This window comes from Xenopus laevis, chromosome 3L (assembly GCF_017654675.1).
Source record: "Xenopus laevis strain J_2021 chromosome 3L, Xenopus_laevis_v10.1, whole genome shotgun sequence".
Lineage (NCBI taxonomy): Eukaryota > Metazoa > Chordata > Amphibia > Anura > Pipidae > Xenopus > Xenopus laevis.
The window spans coordinates 158040323-158065165 of record NC_054375.1 but is presented as its reverse complement, the minus strand read 5'-3'; the positions used below and the strand labels follow the sequence as shown (position 1 = coordinate 158065165).

General features: G+C 37.4%; 1 protein-coding gene across 1 annotated transcript; it reads left to right on the top strand.

Moving 5' to 3' along the window:
- Positions 1–17609: 17609 nt before the first annotated feature.
- Positions 17610–18530, top strand: LOC121401328 (olfactory receptor 11L1-like). The gene has a single exon (XM_041585715.1). It carries the CDS (start codon positions 17610–17612, stop codon positions 18528–18530), a length of 921 nt encoding a protein of 306 aa, XP_041441649.1.
- Positions 18531–24843: the final 6313 nt, after the last annotated feature.

Below are 24843 nucleotides of genomic sequence, written 5' to 3'. Positions count from 1 at the left end.
TTAAGAGGAATCCTATCTATCGCGACTCTATATTTGTGTGGAAACATTTATTCTCTCGTCATGGGTATAGCTATACAGTAACCCCTTACATGCCAGCCAAACTCTTACTCAAACCTTCAGATTATCAAAAGTCGGATACTTTTATATTTTCAATTAAGAGAAAGTCACTGGTTCTGGTAAAAGATATATTTGATCCGCTTAAGAAAACCTTAATGCCCTGGTCAAATGTCAAAGAACAATACAAGCTTCAGGATTCTGATAGATACTATTATTTAGCATGTCAATATGGTCTTTCTCTGCTACATAATAATAACAACCTGGTTTTAGCTGAGCACAAGCTTGCAGACGATTTGGCAGAGTTTTTGGAATTCCCTGGTTTGATCTCTATTAGCTCTCTTTCTAAAAAATTTTGGAATAATTATAGTTCAGATTCACACCCGTTATCGAAACCTTCCTCTAAATGGTCTGAATTTTTACATTGTCAAATAACTCCCTCAGATTTGGTCAAATCGATTAGGGATTATAATAAATTAATTTTAGCAGAGAATTGGAGGATACAACATTTTAAGCTTGCCCATCTAGGCTATGGGAAACTGTTTTCAAAAAATTCCTCTAATAGCCCTATTTCATATTGCCCTAAATGTGATGGAATTAATGTATCACTTTTCCATTATCTATGGTCCTGTCCAAAGATTGTCCTATATTGGAGGGAAATCTTTGGTTTTTTGAATTATCATTTGAAGATACAGATTAAATTGTCTCCGTGCTTTGTTTTTTTGCATCTGGATAATTTGGTATGTTCTTCAGTTCCTAACACAAATTTTATTTGAAGATAAATTTTTGACAGTTTTTTTCCTAGCTGCTTCCAAGAAAGCTTTATTTAATTCTTGGTTACATAAAGAACCCCCCTCGTTAGCAAATGCTATTTCTTTTATGAACCAGCTTAGTTGGCAAGAAGCCTTATTATCCAAAACCAAAGGGAATAATTCCATAGACTCTTTTAAACTGATTTGGTCTCCTTATCTTGAAGCTTGTAATTCTAATTCAGGTAAACAAATAGGACGGTTTCTTCATTTGTAAGTTACGCGTTCAGACATTCCAGTCATGGACATTTTTCTTTCTTTCAATATGTTTACTTCCACTGGCTTAGTTAATTTTTGTTATTTTCAGTTTATTGTTGTCAATCTCTTAAAATTGTATTCCGTTTTCAATCTCACTATGCCATCATATTGAATACATGTCTTTCTTCATCTGCATAATATTTGCTGTCATAATGTTATTACTTGTTTAATATGAAAATCAAATAAAACATTTTCAAAATAAAATACAGTCAATATGCACATTTTATTTATCAGTATACAATTAGATAAAACCTAATGGCTCTGAGAGCCTAGTACATCTTTATATTTTAGTTTATTTACAGAGTAATGATGAGTGGCCAAGGTTCTGTGAGAAATTTGATTGGACGGGGGAGGCAATTTATTTTGGCCTTTTCATTTCTTCTGATTTTCTAGGAAAAACCTAAAGCAAATTGCTTCTAGTAGGACATAATGGAATCACCAGTACATTTCTTAATAACTGAGAGGTTGCCATTCTTCCGTCAGTCTTCCGGCTGATTAAACAAGATTTGTATCTATTATATACTTCTACAAACTATGTTGATAGTAATATTTAATTTGCAATCATGTTGTCTTATAGAGCTTTCTAGTTTATAATTGAAGCTGTTATCTGACTGGGTACCATTGTACCCTAACAACCAAACAGTTGTACTGTATATGTACATGGGGAAGTTATTAACTATACAAATAATCGGTTTTTTACTTCTGTATTAGATAGAGTGCCAAGAAGTGAGTGTCTCTAACTTACAGCATATCTTCTAACTTTTTCTGATCCAAGGCGATGCATAAGATGAACCCAATGAATCAACATGTATCTATTTCCTTATTTTGGAACATTCAGGTTATAAATGTTCTGTTTTTATTCTATCATAATCTGGAAATGTGTCTATAATCATATTCATGGTAACAGTTCCATCCATGCAGGTCCTTCACTCCTCGCTTACTCAATATATCTTACTCACAAAAAATATTACTCCAAATTTTCTTGGTAGTGGAGGTAACTAGTGATGGTTGAATTAATTCGGCAGGCACAAATTCACGGCAAATCTCTGTGTTTCGCCGCCAGCGAATAAATTTGAGAATCTCCCACAAAAAATTTTGGGCACATGTCCAAAAAGTCGCTCACGTCTAAATTGCCGCGCGTGAACACTATTCAGATGACCATTGACTTAAATGCCAGCATCAAAATTGATGCAAGCAACTTTTCGGACGGGCGCCAATTTTCGATTTTCACTTTTTTTCACACATTTTTTGTTATTTGGTGAATTTCGTGGGAGATACACAAATTTTCCAGCGAAGCAAAACAGTAGAAATTCGCCCATCACTAGAGGTGGCACAATATCTGCTATCACACATTTTGCTTTTTGTATTTCAGCTTTATCAGAATTTTTATTTTCCTCACAGTCATGACCATTTGGCCATCTGCTACCATATCATATATATATATATATATATTTGCCCTTATATAATTTCATTTATCACATTTGCAGTGTTTCTCATTGCTTAAAAGTTTGGGAAACCAATTAGCTGACTGTTACTCCTCTCTTAAATTCTGAAATTGTTATATAATATTGCTCACATGACTTATATGTGTATAATGTATGTACCTTTCAACCTTGTTGCTGTGCCTGACCCAACACTTCTTTACCCACTATGACTTTGACTCACATGCAGCACTCTTAATTGATATAATTTCTGACAATAGTTCCTAGACAAATACAATATACAATATTTTCTCTATAGATTTTAGGACAACAAACTTTTTTACAGACAGCAGACGCATGACCATACACAAGGCTACTGAAGCAAATTGATAATGATTATTATACAAGAGCTTGTTTACATTATGATGCTCTTATTCTTGTTAACATAAATAACTTGTTTAACATCAATTCTTTTAAAAGAATTTCTACACAGTGAGCAGAATAGTATATGAACAGCTGAACTTGACTTAGATGTTAGTGCACCAGGGCCGGAACTAGGGGTAGGCAGAGTAGGCACGTGCCTAGGCAGCTTCTGCGCGCACGGCAATTGGCGCTTCTGCGCATGCGTGCCAGCGTCAACTTGCCCGGCTCTTAATATCCTGCACATGTGTAGTTCCGAATGCGTGCGCATGCGCAGTCGAGGCCGTGCCAGCAAGGGGGCGAAGCAGCCGGCCGGGTTGCCTTGGGCCCGGGCCTGTATTGTACTGTTGGCTTTCCTATTACTACACCTTAGGGATAAACAACATCAAGAAGTCCAGTATCCAAGAGACCAATGGTACACTGACTTTAAACTGCGTGAGTAGAAATAATAAAATCAGGAAACAAATTTTGCTCAGCAATAGCAAATACACTGCCCTACCTTGTTAGAGAAGCTCCTTTCCTCTAGTGATATGTTGGTTGACAAAAAGTTGACCCACACCCAACCCTAACTTCCCCTTATATACAGAATAGATGGGGGAATGGCTTTGATACCAGGTTGCTGTGGGCCATTAACAATGACTTCTGCTTCTTATTTTTCCCACTAAACAGACTGCATTTTTTCAGTGACTTTGACATTCTGGAATGGATTTCAAAAAATATTAGCTGTCAGCAAAAACATGAATTTTACTGAAAAACTGTTTGCTTATGCTTAATTTTATCTACTGGGGGCATAGCAGTTGTACAACCAAGCAGTATGTTAGGAATAACTGGTTATTTAAAGGAAAACTATACCCCCAAAATGAATACTTAAGCAAGAGATAGTTTATATCATATTAAGTGGCAAATTAAATCTTACCAAACTGGCATATATAATTAAGTAAATATTGCCCTGAGCCTTGAGCCACCATTTCGTGATGGTCTGTGTGCTGCCTCAGAGATCACCTGACCAGAAATACTGCAGCTCTAACTGTAACAGGAAGAGATTAGCTGACCAGAAATACTGCAGCTCTAACTGTAACAGGAAGAGATCACCTGACCAGAAATATTACAGCTCTAACTGTAACAGGAAGAGATCACCTGACCAGAAGTACTGCAGCTCTAACTGTAACAGGAAGAAGTGTTGAAGCAAAAGACGGAACTCATATAGGAGCCTATGTGCTGAGTAAAACACACTTCTTACCAGAACTGCAGGTTTAAAGGGGCTGTTCACCTTCCAAACACAGTTCAGTTGTTTTTAGATTGTTCCCCAGAAATAAAGACTTTTTTTTCAATTACTTTACATTATTTATTTTTTACTGTTTTTCCAAAATCTATGTTTGATGTAAAATGTTTGTGTCTCTGGTGTTTCAGTCTGGCAGCTCAGTAATTCAGGTGCAGATTCTGAACTGTTACAATTTTACAACATTTCTCAGTCAGATCTATGGGGAATATAAGTGCAACTATTGGATCAAGTCTAACAGCTGCCTGTAATGAAACTCAGGGATTCTGCTCAGCAAGGAAAAATACAAGAAATGGATCAACTAAATGCATCAATTTAGAACAGTTTACAAGGTTGGCGACCCCACTTAGCAGAGCTGCTTTAGAAAGTGAAAAATGACACTTCAATATTAGAAAACGGTCACACATAGAAAATAGAAAGTAATTGGAAAAAGTTGTTATTTCTGGTCATCTATCTGAAAATAACTAGTTGTTTAAAGGTGAACAACCCCTTTAAACAAGATTTAGTAATTGAAAATGAAAAACACACAACTGGCGGGAAACAAAGTCCATGAAACAGGAAGACAGGGTGGGTAGCAAAAGTACAGAGTCAGATAATAGGCCAAAGCAAAATTGGAGGTGAGATAATGGGACAGGGCAGGAGCAAGACTCACAGGACAGGTACAGGATCTAAGGAAAAGGAACTCAAACAAGATTCAGGACAAAAACATGAGGCTTGGACACAGCAGAATGAGCCAATGATCAAGGTCCAGGGTATAGGGGAGGCAGACTTAAGTTGCCTTTTAATTGGACTATTGTCTGCAGGTAGTCAGTGGGTGTGGACCAGGGAATACTAACAGGGGAGAAGCATACAGACAACCTGGCAGGTTGTGCTCAATCAGTAGTATCAGTTACCAGGGTATAGCAGGTCACTGGTTTGAAACCAGGGAGTTACTGACACAGTAAGACATGATTGAAATGTATATTTAGTACATATATTAAAACTGTAATGATAATTAAAGATACTGAAAACACCACAGACTCCTAAAAATAACAATAAAAATCATTCTGAAGACATAAATAGCCCTTTACTATTTAACATATGTAGAAGGGTAAAAGTTTGTTTTCTTAATCTTTTATTTGGTTAGTTTCTCTCGGAAAGTTCTTGTCCACCTTTGGGCCTATATTACAATTGGGAGGGGGAACTGGTTTCTTGACAGTTCAAAGTGTCAGGATTCCACCTAGTTTATATCAAGGGAAGAACATATGTTCTCACTCTCTTTTGGTTCCCCCACTTGCTGGAGAAGTGAAACAGCAATCTTGATGGCAAAGAAAGTAAATGAGGAACAGATTGTGGCAGAGGCTAGGACTAACCACAGAAAGTTTTTTAAGTGTATTAATAGTAAAAAAAAAGCTGGTTGAGCGTGTGTCTTCTTTTAAAAATGGAAATAACATGGTTATATAGAATACAGAAATGCTCTAAATCAGTTTCTGTTTAGTGAATGCAGAGATCCCCAACCTTTTTTACCCGTGAGCAACACAAGCATGGGTGGTGGCAAATAAGGGCTGTGATTGGCTATTGGTAGCTTCCTGTGTGGACTTGAAGCCTACAGAAGAAGTGATGAGTGATAAATATACTTCTAAAAATCCCACAGGAATGAATAGAAAGTGGGTGAATTTTTCTCTGGCAAACTTTGCCTATAAACTTTGTATTTGGCAAATTTTTGCCATTACGCAAATAGCTACAGAAGCGAAACAGGTCAGATTTGCCCATCATTATTGATGACCCCTCTCAGTTGTGGCCATCACAATTTCTCAATCTAACCACCTCCTTTGATTTCCAACAGTGGACAAATTCAGCTGCCCATAAGGATGGTCACTTCCTAGATCTGGACTTAAACCTAAATCTTTCTGCATTCAACAGTGATCCTTTTCCTCTATTAGATCACAATCTTATCTCTTTTTCTATTTCACATACTCACCCCTCTGCTAACACTCTGTTTGTAAAAAAAAATCTAGTCTGTAACACCAGCACTGTTGATATAACTCACACTCATTCTCACTCTCATTCTCTCAGTTCTAGCTTTTCCTCCATCAGTATTTCCTCTGATCCTGATTTACTGGTCAATTCCTACAACTCAGTTTGGACTGCTGCAATCATTAGGGTATCTTGCCGCTCTGCAGCCACAACACATCGAGCTCACAATCCCCATTCCTGGATGAACTCTTAGATACAATTTCTGCATTTCTGTATGTGAATGGCAGAGTGCATGTGGAGGAAATCCCTTACAAAATTACAATTATATAAATTTCTTATGGCCTGCCTTATGCTCTATCCCAGGCTAAACAAGAATACTATAGTACATTCATAAATTATAATAAATCCAACCCACAATGCTTGTTTTCCATATTCAACTCACTACTTCATCCCTCTACAAATGACCCAGGAACATCTGAACAAAACACCCAGGGCTTTGCAATGTGAAATCAGCCCAGGTCCATTATTGGTGAGTTACTTGCACGTGCCATGGAACCTTAGGGTAAGGTCACGCTGTGTGATTTGGGGGGATTTCTGAAGTCGCCCGAAGTTACCTTGTGAGGCAACTTTACAGAGCTGGGCCCCACTAGTTCATAACAAGGTTTCAGACATATAGAAAAATTGGGGAACAGTCACCCTGCTATAGTTCCAGGGGTACCCAGGGCACAAATAAGCAATCACCCCAAACCCCCCCCCCAACTGGCCTTCAGACTGGGCCCCCTTAGCTCATAACAAGGTTACAGTTATATAGAAACATTGGGGTGTCATCCTGCTATAGTTCCAGGGGTACCCAGGGTACAAATAAACACTCACCCCCCAATTCTCCCCCTAACTGACCTTCAGACTGGGCCCCCTTAGCTCATAACAAGGTTACAGATATATAGAAACATTGGGGTAACAGTCACCCTGCTATAGTTCCAGGGGTACCCAGGGCACAAATAAGCACTCACCCCAAATCTCCCCCTAACTGACCTTCAGGCTGGGCCCCCTTAGCTCATAACAAAGTTCTGCCTCAGGACTGAAAAAGCAGCTGATTTCCTGCCATAAAATAAGAAGTGATATCTATGGGATGGGATATAAATGGGATATAATGAGAAGGGGTAGGAATGATCAGATTATTATTTCAACAAGTCCAGTGGACACATTGATCAAATTATAAGGTATTTGCAGATATTAATATGAAGTGTAAATTATAATTGAGTCAACACTAAGGGCAGTTTATCAAGGGTCAAATAGTAAATTCAAATTATAATTTTCTAGTGTCAGAATTCACACATTCAAATTTTAATCCCCTTATTTGAATGTAAATTTTAATTTATTTGTGATTTATCACACCTCAACCATGGAAATAGTCCTTATTCGAATATTCGCCACCTAAAACCTGTCAAGTTCACGTACGAGTCAATGGCAGAGGTCAGTTGAGATGGTAATAACCTTCAAGACGTCTTTTTTCAGAAAAAAACTCAATTCATATGAATCAAATATGAATCAAATTTGTGGGTCGGAAACATTAGATTGAATATTAGCCATTCAATTTTTTTCACAAGTGGAATTGTGAGTTTATTCAAATAAAAAAATCACATGAATTCGAAATTCGACCGTCAGCAACGTAACTAGAGGGCCCTGGCGCGGGACGCGCAGCCGGGTCCCCCTCCGCACGCCCGGAATCAGCCTGGAACTTCCTGGAATTAGTGGCGCGTGAGCTGCCGGGGGGCCCTGAGACGGTGCGGGCCCTGGCCCCCCTGCTCCCGGGTAGTTACGCCACTGTCGACTTTTGATAAATGGACATCCCCGACAATGAGAAACACATATAATATCTTGTGATCTATGTTTCTACCACATGATGGTACTGTTGTGCATTCTATTAAATTAATGGTTTAATTCGAAGGCTTATGAGCAAAATAATGTTTCGACTTAATACATTACTTTGTGCCAAGATTCTCATTGGAGTTCAATAATATTGTGTTTCTCTGAATAAGAAGCAACAAGAGAGAACCGAGGGGCCACACCATAATTTCTTGCTGTCTCTATAGTGATTAATTCACTTACAGGAGTTTACTAACGTCTGTTCCACAGCAACTGTTACAATTACATTTAGATGACTGAAAAGAAATAGATTTTTTTTCTATAAAAGTGTGTTTACACAAATAAAATTCAAAATTAGAAACTAAATAAAAAGCTAGTTTTATAACAGGCTCAGATATTTTTAGCATTATATGTATAATAAAGTTAAAGTAAGTTTTATTTTAATTTTGACATTGGCTTTACTCTATGGACCTTATTATTCCAGCCTCAATAGGCCTCAGCAGATTTCTCCATAGACTTAGTGACTGTGTAAGTTGGTGCATCTAGTAAATAAAAGGAGACAAGTTTAACACCTCCCAGTCAGTAGCCGGTGCCAAATCACGTCAGTACATTAATGTCAGATCCTCTGTTTCTGGGAAATGTTTCATAGGAAGAAATGTCTAGGGTTGGAATTACAGGAATGTCTGTTACAATATAGAGCAGGTTGGTCTGATGTTTCTTCTTTCTTATAATTCCAACATTTTGCTGCTTCTAATCTGCACTTTCCTTCCATACTCAGCACCAAACTGCACTGGGTGTTTAACAATTAAGTTTATTTTTCACTTTAATATTTTCTCTAATGGCTGCTTATATATTTAATGTTTTATTTGTGAGTTCCTCAACCTAACATTATTATTTCTCCAGATGCAACACCACACACTCATGCTGTGAGTCACTGACTGATTTCCCCTGATCTAATTGGCTGATTCAAACAATGCACTACTGACACACAGAATGGTTGGGTCGGCTGCAGTAGGAATAAAATAGACTAAAATCGTGTTCTGTACATGAAACAGCTCTTAACATGTTCTGTATTTCTGCTGCATATTGTTCCCTCTTCCCCAGCCAGTCTGTTAATTCCAACTCATTTCTTTCCTCTCACCGGCTATTCACTGCTCCTACTTCCCACTGTTCTCAGGTTCCTCACACTTCTATTAACTCTGGGTTTAATGGGAGGTTTCTTACAAGGGAGGCTTCATGGGCTAATGTTTTGGTTGAGCTCAGTCTGATCTTCTAACCTGAGTCTGCACTAGATTTGCTCTGATATTTACACTGAAAGCTCTAATACACCCAGTTCTGCTGCCATTGGCATCTGAGCAGGGGACATTTCACTGGTCTCTCCAACATGTACCTGAACTGATCTCCCCTCCTATCTGTCTCTATCTTCTGGATTTGTATAACTATGGGGTGTAATATAGAGTTTAGATGTTAGACGTTAGAGTCAGATGCACTTTTACACCATAAACAGTGTTGGAAAGGCAACGTACCAATCTATTTGGCTAGAAACTAAGCGTGTGACTTAGCTATTAGATGTTCTATGCTAAAAAAAATCCCTTTTAAATTGTCAGCTCTTCGCTCTAAGTACTGTTGCAAAGAAACCCAACCTGTGTCTGCTTTGAGATTGTTTGTACTCCAGGAACTGTTTAGGGAAATTATTTTTGCTATTAACACATTCAGGGCCGGAACTAGGGGTAGGCAGAGTAGGCACGTGCCTAGGGCGCAAAGCTGGGAGGGCACCAGGCACGTACCTGCAGCCTACCCCAAGTCCGGTCCCCTCACTACCCGACTTTTTTCGCTTGTTTGTGCACGGCAATTGGTGCTTCTGCGCATGCGTGCCGGCATCAACTCAGCGTGGCCTGCTCTTAATATACTGTGCATGCGCAATTCCGGATGCGTGCGCATGCGCAGTTGAGGCCGTGCCAGCAAGGGGCGAAGCAGCCAGACGGGTTGCCTTGGGCGCCCGGCTGGCTTGGCCCAGGCCTGAACACATTCTCCTGCACTGCTGTGAGTGAGCTTTTAGACTTTAAGCTTTTCCTGACAAGACAATATGTTCAACTGTCAGCTTTTTGTTCCAGAATCTCAAACCAATATCACATCCCCCACAAACACTCAAAACAAAACTTGTTATTGCTCTTAGATTCTTCTGCCCAAGTTTTTCTAATTGTCAGCAGTGCAGTTAAATTCATGTAAATACTTTCAACATTTGATTGTCGGCTCTTTTATTTTTTCAATTTTTTTTTTTAAAGATAACTGTCCCTGACTTTGGTCATCATTTCATGCCAAGTAGTTTTACAGGTTTTACAGACATCTCAGGTCAGTTTAGCAGAGATACATTTATCTGATATTACGGTGGTGAACATCTCGAGCATTGAATTAACGAGTGATCAAGAGCAGGTACTATCAAAGGGGTTATCGTTTGGACTGGTAACTCGTCCGGACTTCTTTGAATTAGACCTTGAACTTTATAGGCTTTTTAGGAATATTAAATTAAAGGTACAGTTCTGTGAAACTAAGGGGGAACAAATTTCTGGCTTACCAAATATTTTTTTGGGAGAAAATTTGGGATTAAAACTACCTAGCCAATATATCCCCGCATGTGAAAATGTTTTTATAGATGCTTTTATTAGTAATGTTATAAGGGATGTTGCAACCTTGGAAAGTCAATATAGGAGGGGTGATTTTCATTTAAGCACTAAATGAAGCATAAAGCACTGCGTATCTTGACAGCGCTATATAAATAAATAAAAATGATGATGATTTAAGTCCTTACAATTTAAGCACTAATGAGCACAGGGCACTACAGGAATTAAGACAAAATGAGGGGTTGGTTATCAAACCTGCGGACAAGGGGGGAGCGATTGTTATAATGGATAAATCTGCTTATGTGCAGGAGGTCTTACGTCAGTTGTCAGATATAACTACTTATAAACCCCTTAATCATGATCCGCTGTTTGATATCCAACACAAGATTCATAAATTAGTGCGGCAGGCACTGGAGTTGAAAGTCATTGATTCTCAGTTATCAGGGTTTCTACAGAAAAGTAACCCGGTGACTCCGGTCTTTTATGTGTTGCCTAAAATACATAGGAGACTGGAGTCTCCGCCTGGTCGGCCAATTGTGTCCTGTACGGACTCAGTGCTCTCACCCTTGTCTATTTTTGTAGATCGTATGATCAATCCTTATGTCCAATCACATAAGTCCTTTTTAAAGGACACTGGTGACTTTTTGACAAAAATCAAACGTATTGGTACTGTGCCTGAAGGGGCGCTTTTGGTCACTCTCGATGTCGAGAGCCTCTACACCTCCATCCCGCATGATGGGGGTGTGGAGGCTGTCCGCCTCGAGTTGATGCGTGATGAGTCGATGGATGGAGCCCAAAAAAACTTTATTTTGCAGTGTCTTGAAATGGTCCTGGAAAACAATTATGTTCTTTATCAGAATGATTTTTTCTTACAGATAAGGGGGACAGCGATGGGGTCCAACGTGGCCCCGTCTTACGCCAATATTTATATGAATCACTTCGAAGAATGTAATGTATACACTAATGATCTGTTTAAAAGTTTCTGTTGGCATTGGGTTTGCTTTATTGACGATATTTTTGCGATATGGACGGGGCCCCGTTGGACCCTTGATAAATTTTTTGAGGAGATCAATTCAGCATCAACTCATATTAAATTTACTTTGAATGTGCATATGGATCGTATCCCTTTTCTGGATACCTCAGTAATTTTGAAAGATAGAGTGCTCTCGTCAGATCTGTACGTTAAGCCCACTGACAAAAATACTATGCTACATTTCAAATCATTTCATCCGCCACATATCAAGAAATCGTTACCAAAATCACAATTTTCGAGAGTGAAGCATATTGTATCTGACCAGAGCACTCTTAATATAAGAATGGATGAGATGACTACCAAATTTCAGGAGAGAGGTTATCCTTTAGGGTTACTTAAGGAACAGCGTTCCCAAGTTGAGGACTCCGGTAGGGTTCAAGGGAAACCCAATACACCAGTTAAAGAGGGTAGACGATTAACATTTGTGTCCAAATATAATTCTTTAAGTTCCCATATTTCCAAAATAGTTAACAAACACTGGGGGCTCCTCAGCGATGGCATTCCACAAGTACAGGAATTTAAGTCACCACCCATGATGGCATTTAAAAAGAACAAAACAGTGGGCTCCTGTCTAGTTAGATCAGATATAGGGGGCAGTAAAGATCCACAGCAGCTACTAAGACCTACCAAAAATGGGACTTTCCCTTGCCTAGCGTGCAATTGTTGCTCCAATTGCCAGCGAGGCGAGGTGATTTATCATTCACATAAAGGTACTCCCTTAAAAATTAATGGACATTTCACATGTTCCTCTACATTCGTAGTGTATGTAATAAAATGACCGTGTGGGCTGCAATATGTGGGACAGACGTCCCGCATGATTAAAGATCGCATACGTGAGCATAAGTCCGCTATCAAAACCAAAAAGATAGAACAGGCTGTCGCCTGTCATTTCATTGAGAAAGGACCTGGAGACCAGCAATTAAAATTTCAAGTGGTTGATGGGGTCCCAATAATGCATAGACGTGGTGATAGACTAAAGGAGTTGCTAAAAAGGGAAGCCATGTGGATACGTAAGTCAGGTACCCTGACACCATCTGGTCTTAATAGGGAGTACGAATTGCATAAAATTTTCCGATGACTTGGTTCAAGTTTTTATTGCATTTTTTTTTTTTTTTTTTTGTAACTTAGATTTTTATTGACAATCACAGTGTTACGAGACAGTATAAAATACAAAGGTACCATTACGCGTGTAGCATAACACACAAAGTTTGTGTCAAAGGCAAAATGCAATAGAGTCATACAACCATCAGAAAGAAAAAAAAGGAATAACGTAACAATAAGAAATGTAAGAAAAGCAAAACAATCATGTGGGAGAATGACATAAGGCAAGTAAAAAGAAAAAGGACCTAACAAAGACAAAGCATCATTACAGTCCATCAAAGGTCAGTCATCAGAATGCAACAACACCCAGGGAGACCATATTGTTAAGGATTGGGGAACCCGGTTGTGCAATATTGCTATACCCTGTTCAAATATTCTGTTAGACTCCACTCTCCTTTTCAACTCTGTTAAGGATGGGGGGATAGCAGATTTCCAATGAAATGCTATAGATAGTCGAGCAGCAGTAAGAATATGGTTAATTAAAACCTGGGTAGATTTCCGCACCTTAGGAAACGGTTTACCTAACAGAAAAGTGCTCAAATCAGCCAGCGTAGGCTCTTGCAGTATTCTACTCAGGATACCCGACACCTCGGACCAGAAAGGTTGTATTACCGGGCATGTCCAAAATATATGTGGTAGAGTGCCTATGCCCCCACAGTTCCGCCAACAGAGTGGAGAGTGATCCGGGAAAAAAGCATGAAGAGCGGCAGGGGTAAGGTACCAAAACATAAGGATTTTATAAATGTGCTCTTTTTGTCTCGAACACGTGACAACACGTTTCGCATTATCCCAAATTGATGCCCATTCTTGGTCCGAAAGGGGTTGTGGAAGTTGCATATCCCATTTGACCATATAGGGATGTCTAGGAGGTGGGTCTACCTGTGGGTCGGATAACAATTGATATATTTTAGAAATGAGCCCCCTTTGTGGAAGACCTCTCATAGCAATTAACTCAAAACACGTCCGCCTGGCCACTTTTGCACTATCACTATATGGTTTAACAAAATGCCGCAATTGAAAAAACTCAAAAAGTTTCAAAGGCCGCTGTGATGTTTTATGGAGAAGAACGTTATAATCTAAAATCTCTTTAGATAAGGGATCCAATAAGTCCCCTATTGTAGTAAGGCCTGTATCTTTCCACGTATCTATAAAATCAGATTGGGTCCCTGGCAGAAATTCCGGGTTACCAAGAAAAGTCGAGTTAAGTGATTTGGGCGACATAAGATTGCATTTTTTATTTTGATATATCTTTTGTTCCAGATTTGGATTGATCCCGGTGATCTGACAGGATAGACTTTTTTCCATTATATTGTGATATATATTGATGTTGCAACATTGTATGCTATGTATTCATTTTAAGGAAATGTAGCTGTGTTTTTTGTATAATAATTAGCCACTAGATGGCACTGTTACAAATGGTATAAAAAGTGTGCACTAACATGAGCTCATTAGCTTGAGAAAAGGCGATTGTGCGCCTGAAACTTCGCTATTGTAATTCTGTCTGAGGAATAAGCCCTTTTTAATAAAGGCCTTTTAAAGATACTACAAACGTGTGGTGCTGTCTATTTGCTGATTACTTTTAGATTGTCAGCTATGTGCTCTACTTAATTTTGCCTGGAAAACGATATTTCAATAATCAGTAATAGATTGTCAGCTCTTCAAGGAAATGTCCCTGTGCCTTCAGCCTTATTATTGCATTGCCATTTCTGCCCTCAAATCTGTATTTTATTTAAATGTTCATTTGCTTTTTCTATTGTGTGTTATAAAGAGAACATTTAAAAATAACACCCCTTTACTTGTGCTTGTAGATTGGCAGCTTTTCCCTCAAATAAATATTTCACTGTATCCTTTTGACAGATCCAATGTTTTTGTATTGGTCTCTATTGCCTTTTATCACTGGGTTTGTCAGGCCTGGCTAACTCTCATGTCACAAACTCTCTACTTTAGCCCATCCAATATGGTTTTACTGGCCAAGCCTTGAGTAACTTCTCCCCTGCACACGGCCAATCATAAAGTCCATTACTCATAAAAATACAAATATAAAAAGACATAAAAACATCAGTTAGTGTTACATTATTTTCATACACTTTTCATGTGGAATTTGGGGTGTTCCCATGGATTGGACCCTGATTCTCTAAAAATCATTTAGGGTCTTTTGAATTTTTTGCTTTATTTATATAGGACCATGATAACTTTTATTATTGTTAAATGTAATTGTTCTTACTTTGTATTCAGTTCTACAGACTCTGCTCTATCATTACTACATATCAGAACTATCTGAAAACAAATGAACTGAAAATAAGTGTAAAAATCGCATTTAAGAGTCTGAATCGTTTCCCTTGAGGCTGAATGGCAACTAGAAGCAATATTGGGCTATAGTATTTACACAAAACAAAGGGAAATTATAATTGCTCAGACCAACTTACACTCTGGAGTTGATCAGCTCATCCTTCCTGATATCATTCTTTTTAAATACTTACACCATCAGGTGATGCAAAAAGTATATTTTATGATGGGATTTTTTTTCCAGCAGCAGCATTTCCTCAGTATATTGCTCCCCTTCCTTATGTGGGAGACATCTATACAATGATTGATATCATCAATGCTGATAAGTAACCAATCAGACTTTTCCTGTAGGCAATTTCCTGACATCTAATTCCAAAATCAATAGGGTGTTGTTCAACTAACTTTGTAAGAAAGTATCTACATACTCAGAAAGTGGTTGCAGGATGGACCCAAACCCATATCTAGGATGTCTATCCACACCCTTATGTACAATTGGTAGTATATAGAATCTGTGGATTTGGGAAATCTTTATTCTGTTCTTTCTCCTGATCTAAATCACTCACCACAACCTCCTCTAGATACTTTCTTATGTCCAGTGTCAGATCATATTAAATAACTTGTACTGCCCTGGGGTATTTAATAAAAGTAGGGTCTCTGCTACACAATCTGTTTTATTAAGGGCAACTATGCTTTCCTCATATCAGCTTTATAAATAACAATGTATTAAATATTTTTGATTAGGGCTCTTGTTGATAATTACCCTGTTTTATTATTTGATACATAAAGGCATTTTTAGACTACTGACTGACAAGGAGATTAGTTATCCCATTATTAATCTCCTCTAGCATGGACTACTTATCTCCTCCAAATGCTTTCCCAATGGCAATAAAGTAAATCTTTGGGATTTGCTTACAGAGAGAACCTTTCTAATTTTGACTCAAAAGCTAAACCTAAGAAACCCAATTCCATATTCTACTAATATCAAAAACTATGGCACACATTCAGGGCTCAGTTGAACACTCTTATAGTTAAGGTGATGATATTCATGAGGCCTGACTATTGGACTCCTTAACATACATAAAGTTTTGGTAACATCCCAAATGACTCCATTTGTTAAGGCAAGAGGGAAATAGAAAACAACAATTACCTATATAGTTGCAGATAACTTGGATGAAGCCACTACAATTTAAATTGTTTCTTAATATTTACAAGAGATAAAGTAATCATTCACCAACCTATGGTATGGGAATGTTTCTAATCGAGGGCTACTGGTAAATAATGGAATTGCTTGTGCTTCTCTCTTCCTGGGGTGGTCACTCCTGAGGCACTTGTGCATCTTGGGAATTGTTGAGGAGCTTGTCCCACTAAATAAGAACACAGCTGGGATCTATCTTATTCTACAACACAAGGTCTCACCTATGCAGTGCAGCTTTGGGCCACAGTCCTTAAGAAGGATATTAATGATTTGGAGAGAGTGCAGAGTTGTGCAACTAAACTGGTTAAGGGGATGAAGGATTTTAACTACACCTTGAATGTAGACTGTGAAGGTTTTACAAGTACATTAGAGGACATTATAGACAAATAGCAGGGGAACTTTTATCCCATAAAGAGGATCACCACACCAGAGGCCTCCCCTTTAGACTAGAGAAAATTAACTTTTATTTTAAGCAGAGTAGGGGTTCTTCACAGTGAGGACAGTGAGATTGGTGATTGCCCGGCCGGGTGCTATTGTGATGGCAGATTCTTTAAGCCTGTGCTATTAAGAGGCATAGGTTGGTATGAGTGTGTATATGTATGTAACAATGAATTGTTTTGTGTGCTTTTCTGACTGCCGTTTCATTTATCAGATAATACAAATTCCATACAAATATTCATTTTTCTCCCCTTTTTTATTCCTTTGTGTTGCACTTTAATACTAAAATTAGATGGGATTGCCTTGAAGGCTATCTACACATTCTAATTTGTAGGTTTTGTCTGGATTTCAGAGCACTTGCACTCTGACAAATGAATGGGATGAATAGACGAGGGCCTGGAGTGAGAGATCAGTAATAATAACAAGACAAGAACTGAAGCCTCACAAAGCAACAGTTTTCAGTATTGGCTAGTGACCTTGGCAACCACATTCCAGGTTACAAGCTGGAATGTGGCAGAATAGTAAGGTTATTAATTCACAAACCATGACAATAATGAACACAGGCCAGGTGAAAATGTGCGTGTAGTTGGTCTATCGATAACATACGTTAAATTAATTTAAACTTCCCCTTAAACTGATATTATTGATATATTGATATTAATGCATAACAAGTGCAATAAATGCCACCCAGTAATACTAACATAACTCACTGATTATAATTCATAGAATTATTAAAATGGTGATAAATAAAAGAGTGAGCAAGTGAAAACATTTGATGTCTTGATGTGAAGTATTTAATTCCAAGCAAATCATTACTATTAACTGGAGTTCTGATTGCTAAATTGTAAAACGTAATACTTCCCTCCTAGACAATGCAAATGAACAATCACTCAATGGTCACAGAGATTTTCCTTTTGGGATTTCAGCATCTCAACAATTTCAAGATTCTAATTTTTTCTTTGATTCTTTTGATTCACATATTGACCATCTATGAAAATGTCCTTGTCATAGTATTGGTAACAATTAGCCAAGATCTTCATTCTCCCATGTTCTTCTTTCTCCAACATCTCTCCTTATCTGATCTCCTGCAGTCCATGGTTATTGTTCCCCTCCTGCTCAAAACTGTGATAAATGAAGGAGCTAAAATATCCCTTATTGGCTGTATTGTACAACTTTATTTCTTTGCTGTCACTGAATCTTTACAGTGTTTCTTTCTAACTGTGATGTCCTATGACAGATATTTGGCCATCTGTAATCCTCTGTGTTATTCTTCAATAATAAATCACAAATTGTGTGTTAAATTAATTCTCATGTCATGGCTGCTAGTCCTCAGCTTTACACCAGTTAGTTTGATTACTGCAGCTACACAAGAGTTCTGCAACCAAAATACCATCAACCATTTCTTCTGTGATTATTTTCCTCTTCTGGAACTTTCCTGCTCAGAAGCCACTTTAGGACGAATATTGGCAATGGCTATGTCTGTCCCTGTGATTCTTTTCCCCTTTTTACTCATCACTGGATCCTATATCTGTATTGCCCATGAAATCCTAAAGATAACGTCCAATATTGGGAGACAAAAGGCCTTCTCCACCTGCAGCTCCCACTTGGCTGTGGTCTCCATATTTTATGGGAGTCTCATTGTTACTTATCTAATTCCCACAAGAAACCAGTCACAGACCATTGGAAAACTTCTTTCACTTTTATACACAGTAGTGACTCCTTTTATTAACCCAATGATTTACAGCTTGAGAAGTACAGATATGAAAAATGCCCTTAAAAAGATTATACAATAATATTTATATTCTACATTAAGGCCTTTAGGTGTAACATTTTCTAAACTATAAATCCATCTGCTCTCACACTGTAAAGTTGTCCTCACTAAATCTCCTCCCCTCCATCTATTTCTGACTTCCTCTATACCCCAATATGTTAAACAGACACGATTCATTCCATAAACGTCCTTAAAATGTTTTGAAACACTGTGTTTATTATTTCCTTTCTTTATATTGTTTACATGTTCTCTGATTCTTTATTTCAACATCCCATTTGTTTTTCCTACGCATTGTAGGCCGCATGAACATTGCAAACAATATATGACGTTTTTCGTGGTGCATCTGATATTTTGTTTCATTTCAAATTCCCTTTTGTTTACTTCTGAAGTACATTTTTTCTTTTTTCTACCATATCTACATGCCGTGCATAAGGAACATGGATAGAAGCCTGCCCATATATGTTCTTTGTTTGCTTTTTGTTGCTCTTTTGTACTGCAATGATTGTTTGTATGAATTTGTTTTAAATGATTTGCTTTCCTAAATACTACCCTTGGTTTATCTGGGATGATTTTTTGGAGTTCTGTGTCACATTGTAGTACCCCCCAATGTTTATTGATAATTTGACTTATACTCCCCGCCAAGGGATTGTAGGTGGTAGAAAAAACTATCTCTTGTTTTGTTTCTCCTTTACTATCTTTCTCTTTTCTTATCAATAAATTGGCTCATTTTATCCACTTTTTCTCTCGATTTCCTCAATAAATCTTCCTTATATCCTCTTTCTTGGAATCTATTGCTAATTTGATCTAATTGATTTTTTAGTAGTTTTCTTCGCTACAATTCTTTTTAATTCTGCACATTTGACTAAAGGGGATACTTTTTACCCCTTGTGGATGATGGTTGCTATTTGGTAATACATAAGTATTCACGTCCACATCTTTTAAAATGTTTTAAAGTGTAGCTGTGTGTCTTTTGGGTAAATTTCTAGATCTAGAAAGTTTATCTTCTCATGACTGTAAGTGAGTGAAAGATCTATATTAAGATCGTTCTTATTTAGGGAAGTGACATATTCACACAGGGAACATTCAGAGCCTCTCCAGATAATTACTATGTCATCTATATAGCGGCGCCATAGGACAAGGTTCACCCCCAGTTGCAGGTATGAGAGAATGTGACATTCTTCCCAATACCCCATATGTAAATTAGCATAACTGGGGGCGAATCTAGTTCCCATGACTGTTCCCATGACTGTCCCGCAAGTTTGCAAAAAATATTTTCCCTGAAACCAAAAGAAATTGTGCTCCAAAATGAATTCAATTCCCTTTAGAAGGAATTCTTTCTGGGGGGGGGGGTTAGGATTGACTCATCTCTTTCTAAAAAGTGTGCTGTGGCTTTGAGACCTTGTCTATGTCTTATTGAAGTTACAGGGATTTGACATCCAATGTTGCCAGTAGCAAATCTGCCTCCCATTTTAAATTTTGTAAAGTTTGAATTACCTCAGTTGAATTTTTTAAATATGCAGGTAATGATATAACAGATTTTTGTAACATTTTATCTATATATTGGGACAAATTACTTGTTGGTGAATTTTTCCCCGATATGATCGGTCTCCCCTGAGGGTTAATTAAATCCTTATGAATTTTTGGTAAGCAGTATAGTACGGGCAACGTTGGATGTTGTATCTTTAGATATTTCCATTCTTTCTCATTGAGAATAACCATAGTTTAAGCTTCATTTAACAAATGGTCTAATTTTAAGTTAACTATTTTTTGCTTCTAATAATTTTGATACATTTTGTATATAATTTTGCCTATCCATAATCACTGTTCCTCCCCCCTTATCCACAGCTTTGATAATTATGGTTTCATCGTTTTTTAACTGTTCAACCGCTAGTTTTTCTTGTCTAGTCAAATGAAATTTCCTCTTCTCAGTCTTTATTGCATGTCTTTCTTGTAGACATTCTAAATCTTTTTTATTAGTTCTTTATATAACCTTAAATATTTTTCTTTTTCAATAAAGGGAATATATTCTGACTTTTTCTTTAGGGAAGTGTGTACAAACTTCTCTTGAACCCCCCCTGCAAACGTTAAGCCTTTTCTCAATACATTTTCCTCATCTTGTGTCAAGTGCCTACAACTTAAATTAAAAATACCACTTTGTGTTTTTTCTTTCTCCTTATGTTTCTTTCCTGCCTGTGTTCCCCTTCTCGTGTTTTATGGTTTTGATTGTGACTTCTCCCTATCATCCTCTGACCTTGTGTATCTGTTGTCCTGTTGTGTGTCCGGTGCCTCACATTTATTTGTTTCCCATCCCTTTCTATGTGTTGGGGGTTCGTCTCCCTTCTCAAATATTTGTCTTTGTGCTGTTTCTTGAGTCTCCCCCTCATCATTCGAAAATGTTTACTTTCCTATTCTCTCCTGATTAGCTATGGGAAAATGTACATCCTTAGTGGTGTTATAAGTTAATGAACTTCCCTTTTTATCTTGTTTTATGTGGGAAACGGTGTCCCTCCAATGTTCAGTTTTCTTCTCCCTGCTCCAATATCTCACACTCCTTGAATTTAAATCTTCAATGTCCCTTCTAAATTTGTTTTGTTTAGTTTCTATAATTGTTTTCTATATCCTCTCTAGTTTTTTTACCATTGCTGATTCTAACTCAGAGAATTCTTCCATATCCTTATGGGGGTTCAGTTTCTCCCCTTTAGTCAAATGTGCAGAATTAAAAAGAATTGTAGCGAAGAAAAAGTACTAAAAAATCAATTAGATCAAATTAGCAATAGATTCAGAGAAAGAGGATATAAGGAAGAATTATTGAAGAAATCGAGAGAAAAAGTGGATACAATGGAGAGGGACAATTTATTGATAAGAAAAGAGAAAGATAGTAAAGGAGAGACAAAACAAGAGATAGTTTTTTCTACCACCTACAATCCCTTGGCAGGGAGTATAAGTCAAATTATTAATAAACATTAGGGAGTACTACAATGTGACACAGAATTCCAAAAAATCATCCCAGATAAACCAAGGGTAGTATTTAGGAAAGTAAATAATTAAAAACAAATTCTTACAAACAATCATTGCACTACAAAAGGGCAACAAAAAGCAAACAAAGAACATATATGGGCAGGCTTCTATCCATGTTCCTTATGCACGGCATGTAGATATGTCTGTAGGTTAGGGAAACGCAAACTCCTTTCTTTATAACAGAGGTTATAACATATACATTATACATTTATCTACAGCACCTTGATCCGCTACTGTTAAGAAATGCATCAACTAATATATCAAATTTTCAGAGTTTAAAAAGTCAGCAACATTTAGATAAAGAAATAGATTTTTTTTATAAAAGTGCATTTACACAAAAAAATTTCAAAATTAGAAACTAAATAAAAAGCTAGTTTTATAACAGGCTCAGATATTTGTAGCATTATATGTATAATAAAGTTAAAGTAAGTTTTATTTTAATTTTGACATTAGTTTTTCTCTATGGACCTTATTATTCCAATCTCAATAGGCCTCAGCAGATTTCTCCATAGACTTAGTGACTGTGTAAGTTGGTGCATCTAGTAAATAAAAGGAGACAAGTTTAACACCTCCCAGTCAGTAGCCGGTGCCATTCTGATAGGAACAAATCACGTCAGTACATTATTGCCAGATCCTCTGGGAGATGTTTCATAGGAAGAAATGTCTGTTACAATGTAGAGCAGGTTGGTCTGATGCTTCTTCTTTCTTGTAATTCCAGGATATTTCTGGTTTAAACTGCAGTTTCTCTCCATATTCAGTACATCCTTTGCTATTAAATGGGGAACCCTGACTTTTATATAAATGCACAAAACTTCAGAGGGTGTTTCAAATAAATTGGTTATATTTTCACTTTATTGTTTTCTATAACAGTCACTTTTTAACCTAACGTTATTTCTCCAGATGCAACACCACACACTCATGCTGTGAGTCACTGACTGATTTCCCCTGATCTAATTGGCTGATTCAAACAATGCACTACTGACACACAGAATGGTTGGGTCGGCTGCAGTAGGAATAAAATGGACTAAAATCCTGTTCTGTACATGAAACAGCTCTTAACATGTTCTGTATTTCTGCTGCATATTGTTCCCTCTTCCCCAGCCAGTCTGTTAATTCCAACTCATTTCTTTCCTCTCACCGGCTATTCACTGCTCCTACTTCCCACTGTTCTCAGGTTCCTCACACTTCTATTAACTCTGGGTTTAATGGGAGGTTTCTTACAAGGGAGGCTTCATGGGCTAATGTTTTGGTTGAGCTCAGTCTGATCTTCTAACCTGAGTCTGCACTAGATTTGCTCTGATATTTACACTGAAAGCTCTAATACACCCAGTTCTGCTGCCATTGGCATCTGAGCAGGGGACATTTCACTGGTCTCTCCAACATGTACCTGAACTGATCTCCCCTCCTATCTGTCTGGATCATCTGTATCTTCTGTAGCTTTTAGATGTTCTACGCTAAAAAAATCCCTTTTAAATTGTCAGCTCTTCGCTCTAAGTACTACTGCAAAGAAACCGAACCTGTGTCTGCTTTGAGATTGTTTGTACTCCAGGAACTGTTTAGGGAAATTCTTTTTGCTATTAACACATTCTCCTGCGCTGCTGTGAGTGAGCTTTTAGACTTTAAGCTTTCCTGGCAAGACAATATGTTCATCTGTCAGCTTTTTCTTCCAGAATCTCAAACCATTGCCATTGCTCTTAGATTGTCAGTTCCTTTTTCAAATACTTATTAAGGGTGAGTTAAAGTTAAAATGTGCAAAAAAATGTCCAGCTGGCACCATTAGACTGTCAGCTCTGTGTTCAAGTCTTTTGTGTGTTCTGCACTCCAATTCTGGACAATTAATGGCCACTGTTTAAACCCCGAGTCAGTTTTTCAAGGAAAAAAAAGTCATTCCATTTTTCAGCAGTGCAATTAAATTCATTTATATACTTTCAACATTTGATTGTCGGCTCTTTTTTTTCCATTTCTTTTCATTTTTTTTTAAAGAAAACTGCCCCTGACTTTGCTCATCATTTCATGCCAAGTAGTTTTACAGGTTTTACAGACATCTCAGGTCAGTTTAGCAGAGATACATTTATCTGATATTACTTTTAGATTGTCAGCTATGTGGTCTACTTAATTTTGCCTGGAAAACAATATTTGAATAATTAGTAATAGATTGTCAGCTCTTCTAGGAAATGTCCCTGTACCTTCAGCCTTATTATTGCATTGCCAGTTCTGCCCTCAAATCTGCATTTTATTTAAATGTTCATTTGCTTTTTCTATTGTGTGTTTTCAAGAGAACATTTTAAAATAACATCCCTCTACTTGTGCTTGTAGATTGGCAGCTTTTCCCTCAAATAAATATTTCACTGTATCCTTTTGACAGATCCAATGTTTTTGTATTGGTCTCTATTGCCTTTTATTACTGGGTTTGTCAGGCCTGGATAACTTTCATCTCCTCCTTCATCATCTCCTTTAGCCCATCCAATATGGTTTTCTGGCCAAGCCTTGAGTAACTTCTCCCCTGCACACGGCCAATCATAAAGTGAATTACTCATAAAAATACAAATATAAAAAAGACATAAAAACTTCAGTTAGTGTTACATTATTTTCATACGCTTTTCATGTGGAATTTAGGGTGTTCCCATGGATTGGACCCTGATTCTCTAAAAATCATTTAGGGTCTTTTGTATTTTTTCCTTTACTTCTATAAGACCATTATAACATTTATTATTGTTAAATGTAATTGTTCTTACTTTGTATTCAGTTCTACAGACTCTGCCTACTTCTGTGTTTTAGAAACTTATTTTTTGAAAACATATCTCCTTATATTTGGAAATATTTATGCTCTCCCCAATTACTACATATCAGAATGATCTGAAAACAAATCAACTGAAAATAAGTGTAAAAATCACATTTAAGATACACCAGTGTCTGAATCGTTTCCCTTGAGGCTGAATGGCAGCTAGAAGCAATATTGGGCTATAGTATTTACACAAAACAAAGGGAAATCATAATTGCTCAGACCAACTTACACTCTGGAGTTGATCAGCTCATCCTTCCTGATATCATTCTTTTTAAATACTTACACCATCAGGTGATGCAAAAAGTATATTTTATGATGGGATTTTTTTTCCAGCAGCAGCATTTCCTCAGTATATTGCTCCCCTTCCTTATGTGGGAGACATCTATACAATGATTGATATCATCAATACTGATAAGTAACCAATCAGACTTTTCCTGTAGGCAATTTCCTGACATCTAATTCCAAAATCAATAGGGTGTTGTTCAACTAACTTTGTAAGAAAGTATCTACATACTCAGAAAGTGGTTGCAAG

What these genes read in the sequence shown, in the direction of transcription:
- LOC121401328 (XM_041585715.1), top strand. Translation starts at nt 17,610, where the DNA reads ATGCAAATGAACAATCACTCAATGGTCACAGAGATTTTCCTTTTGGGA.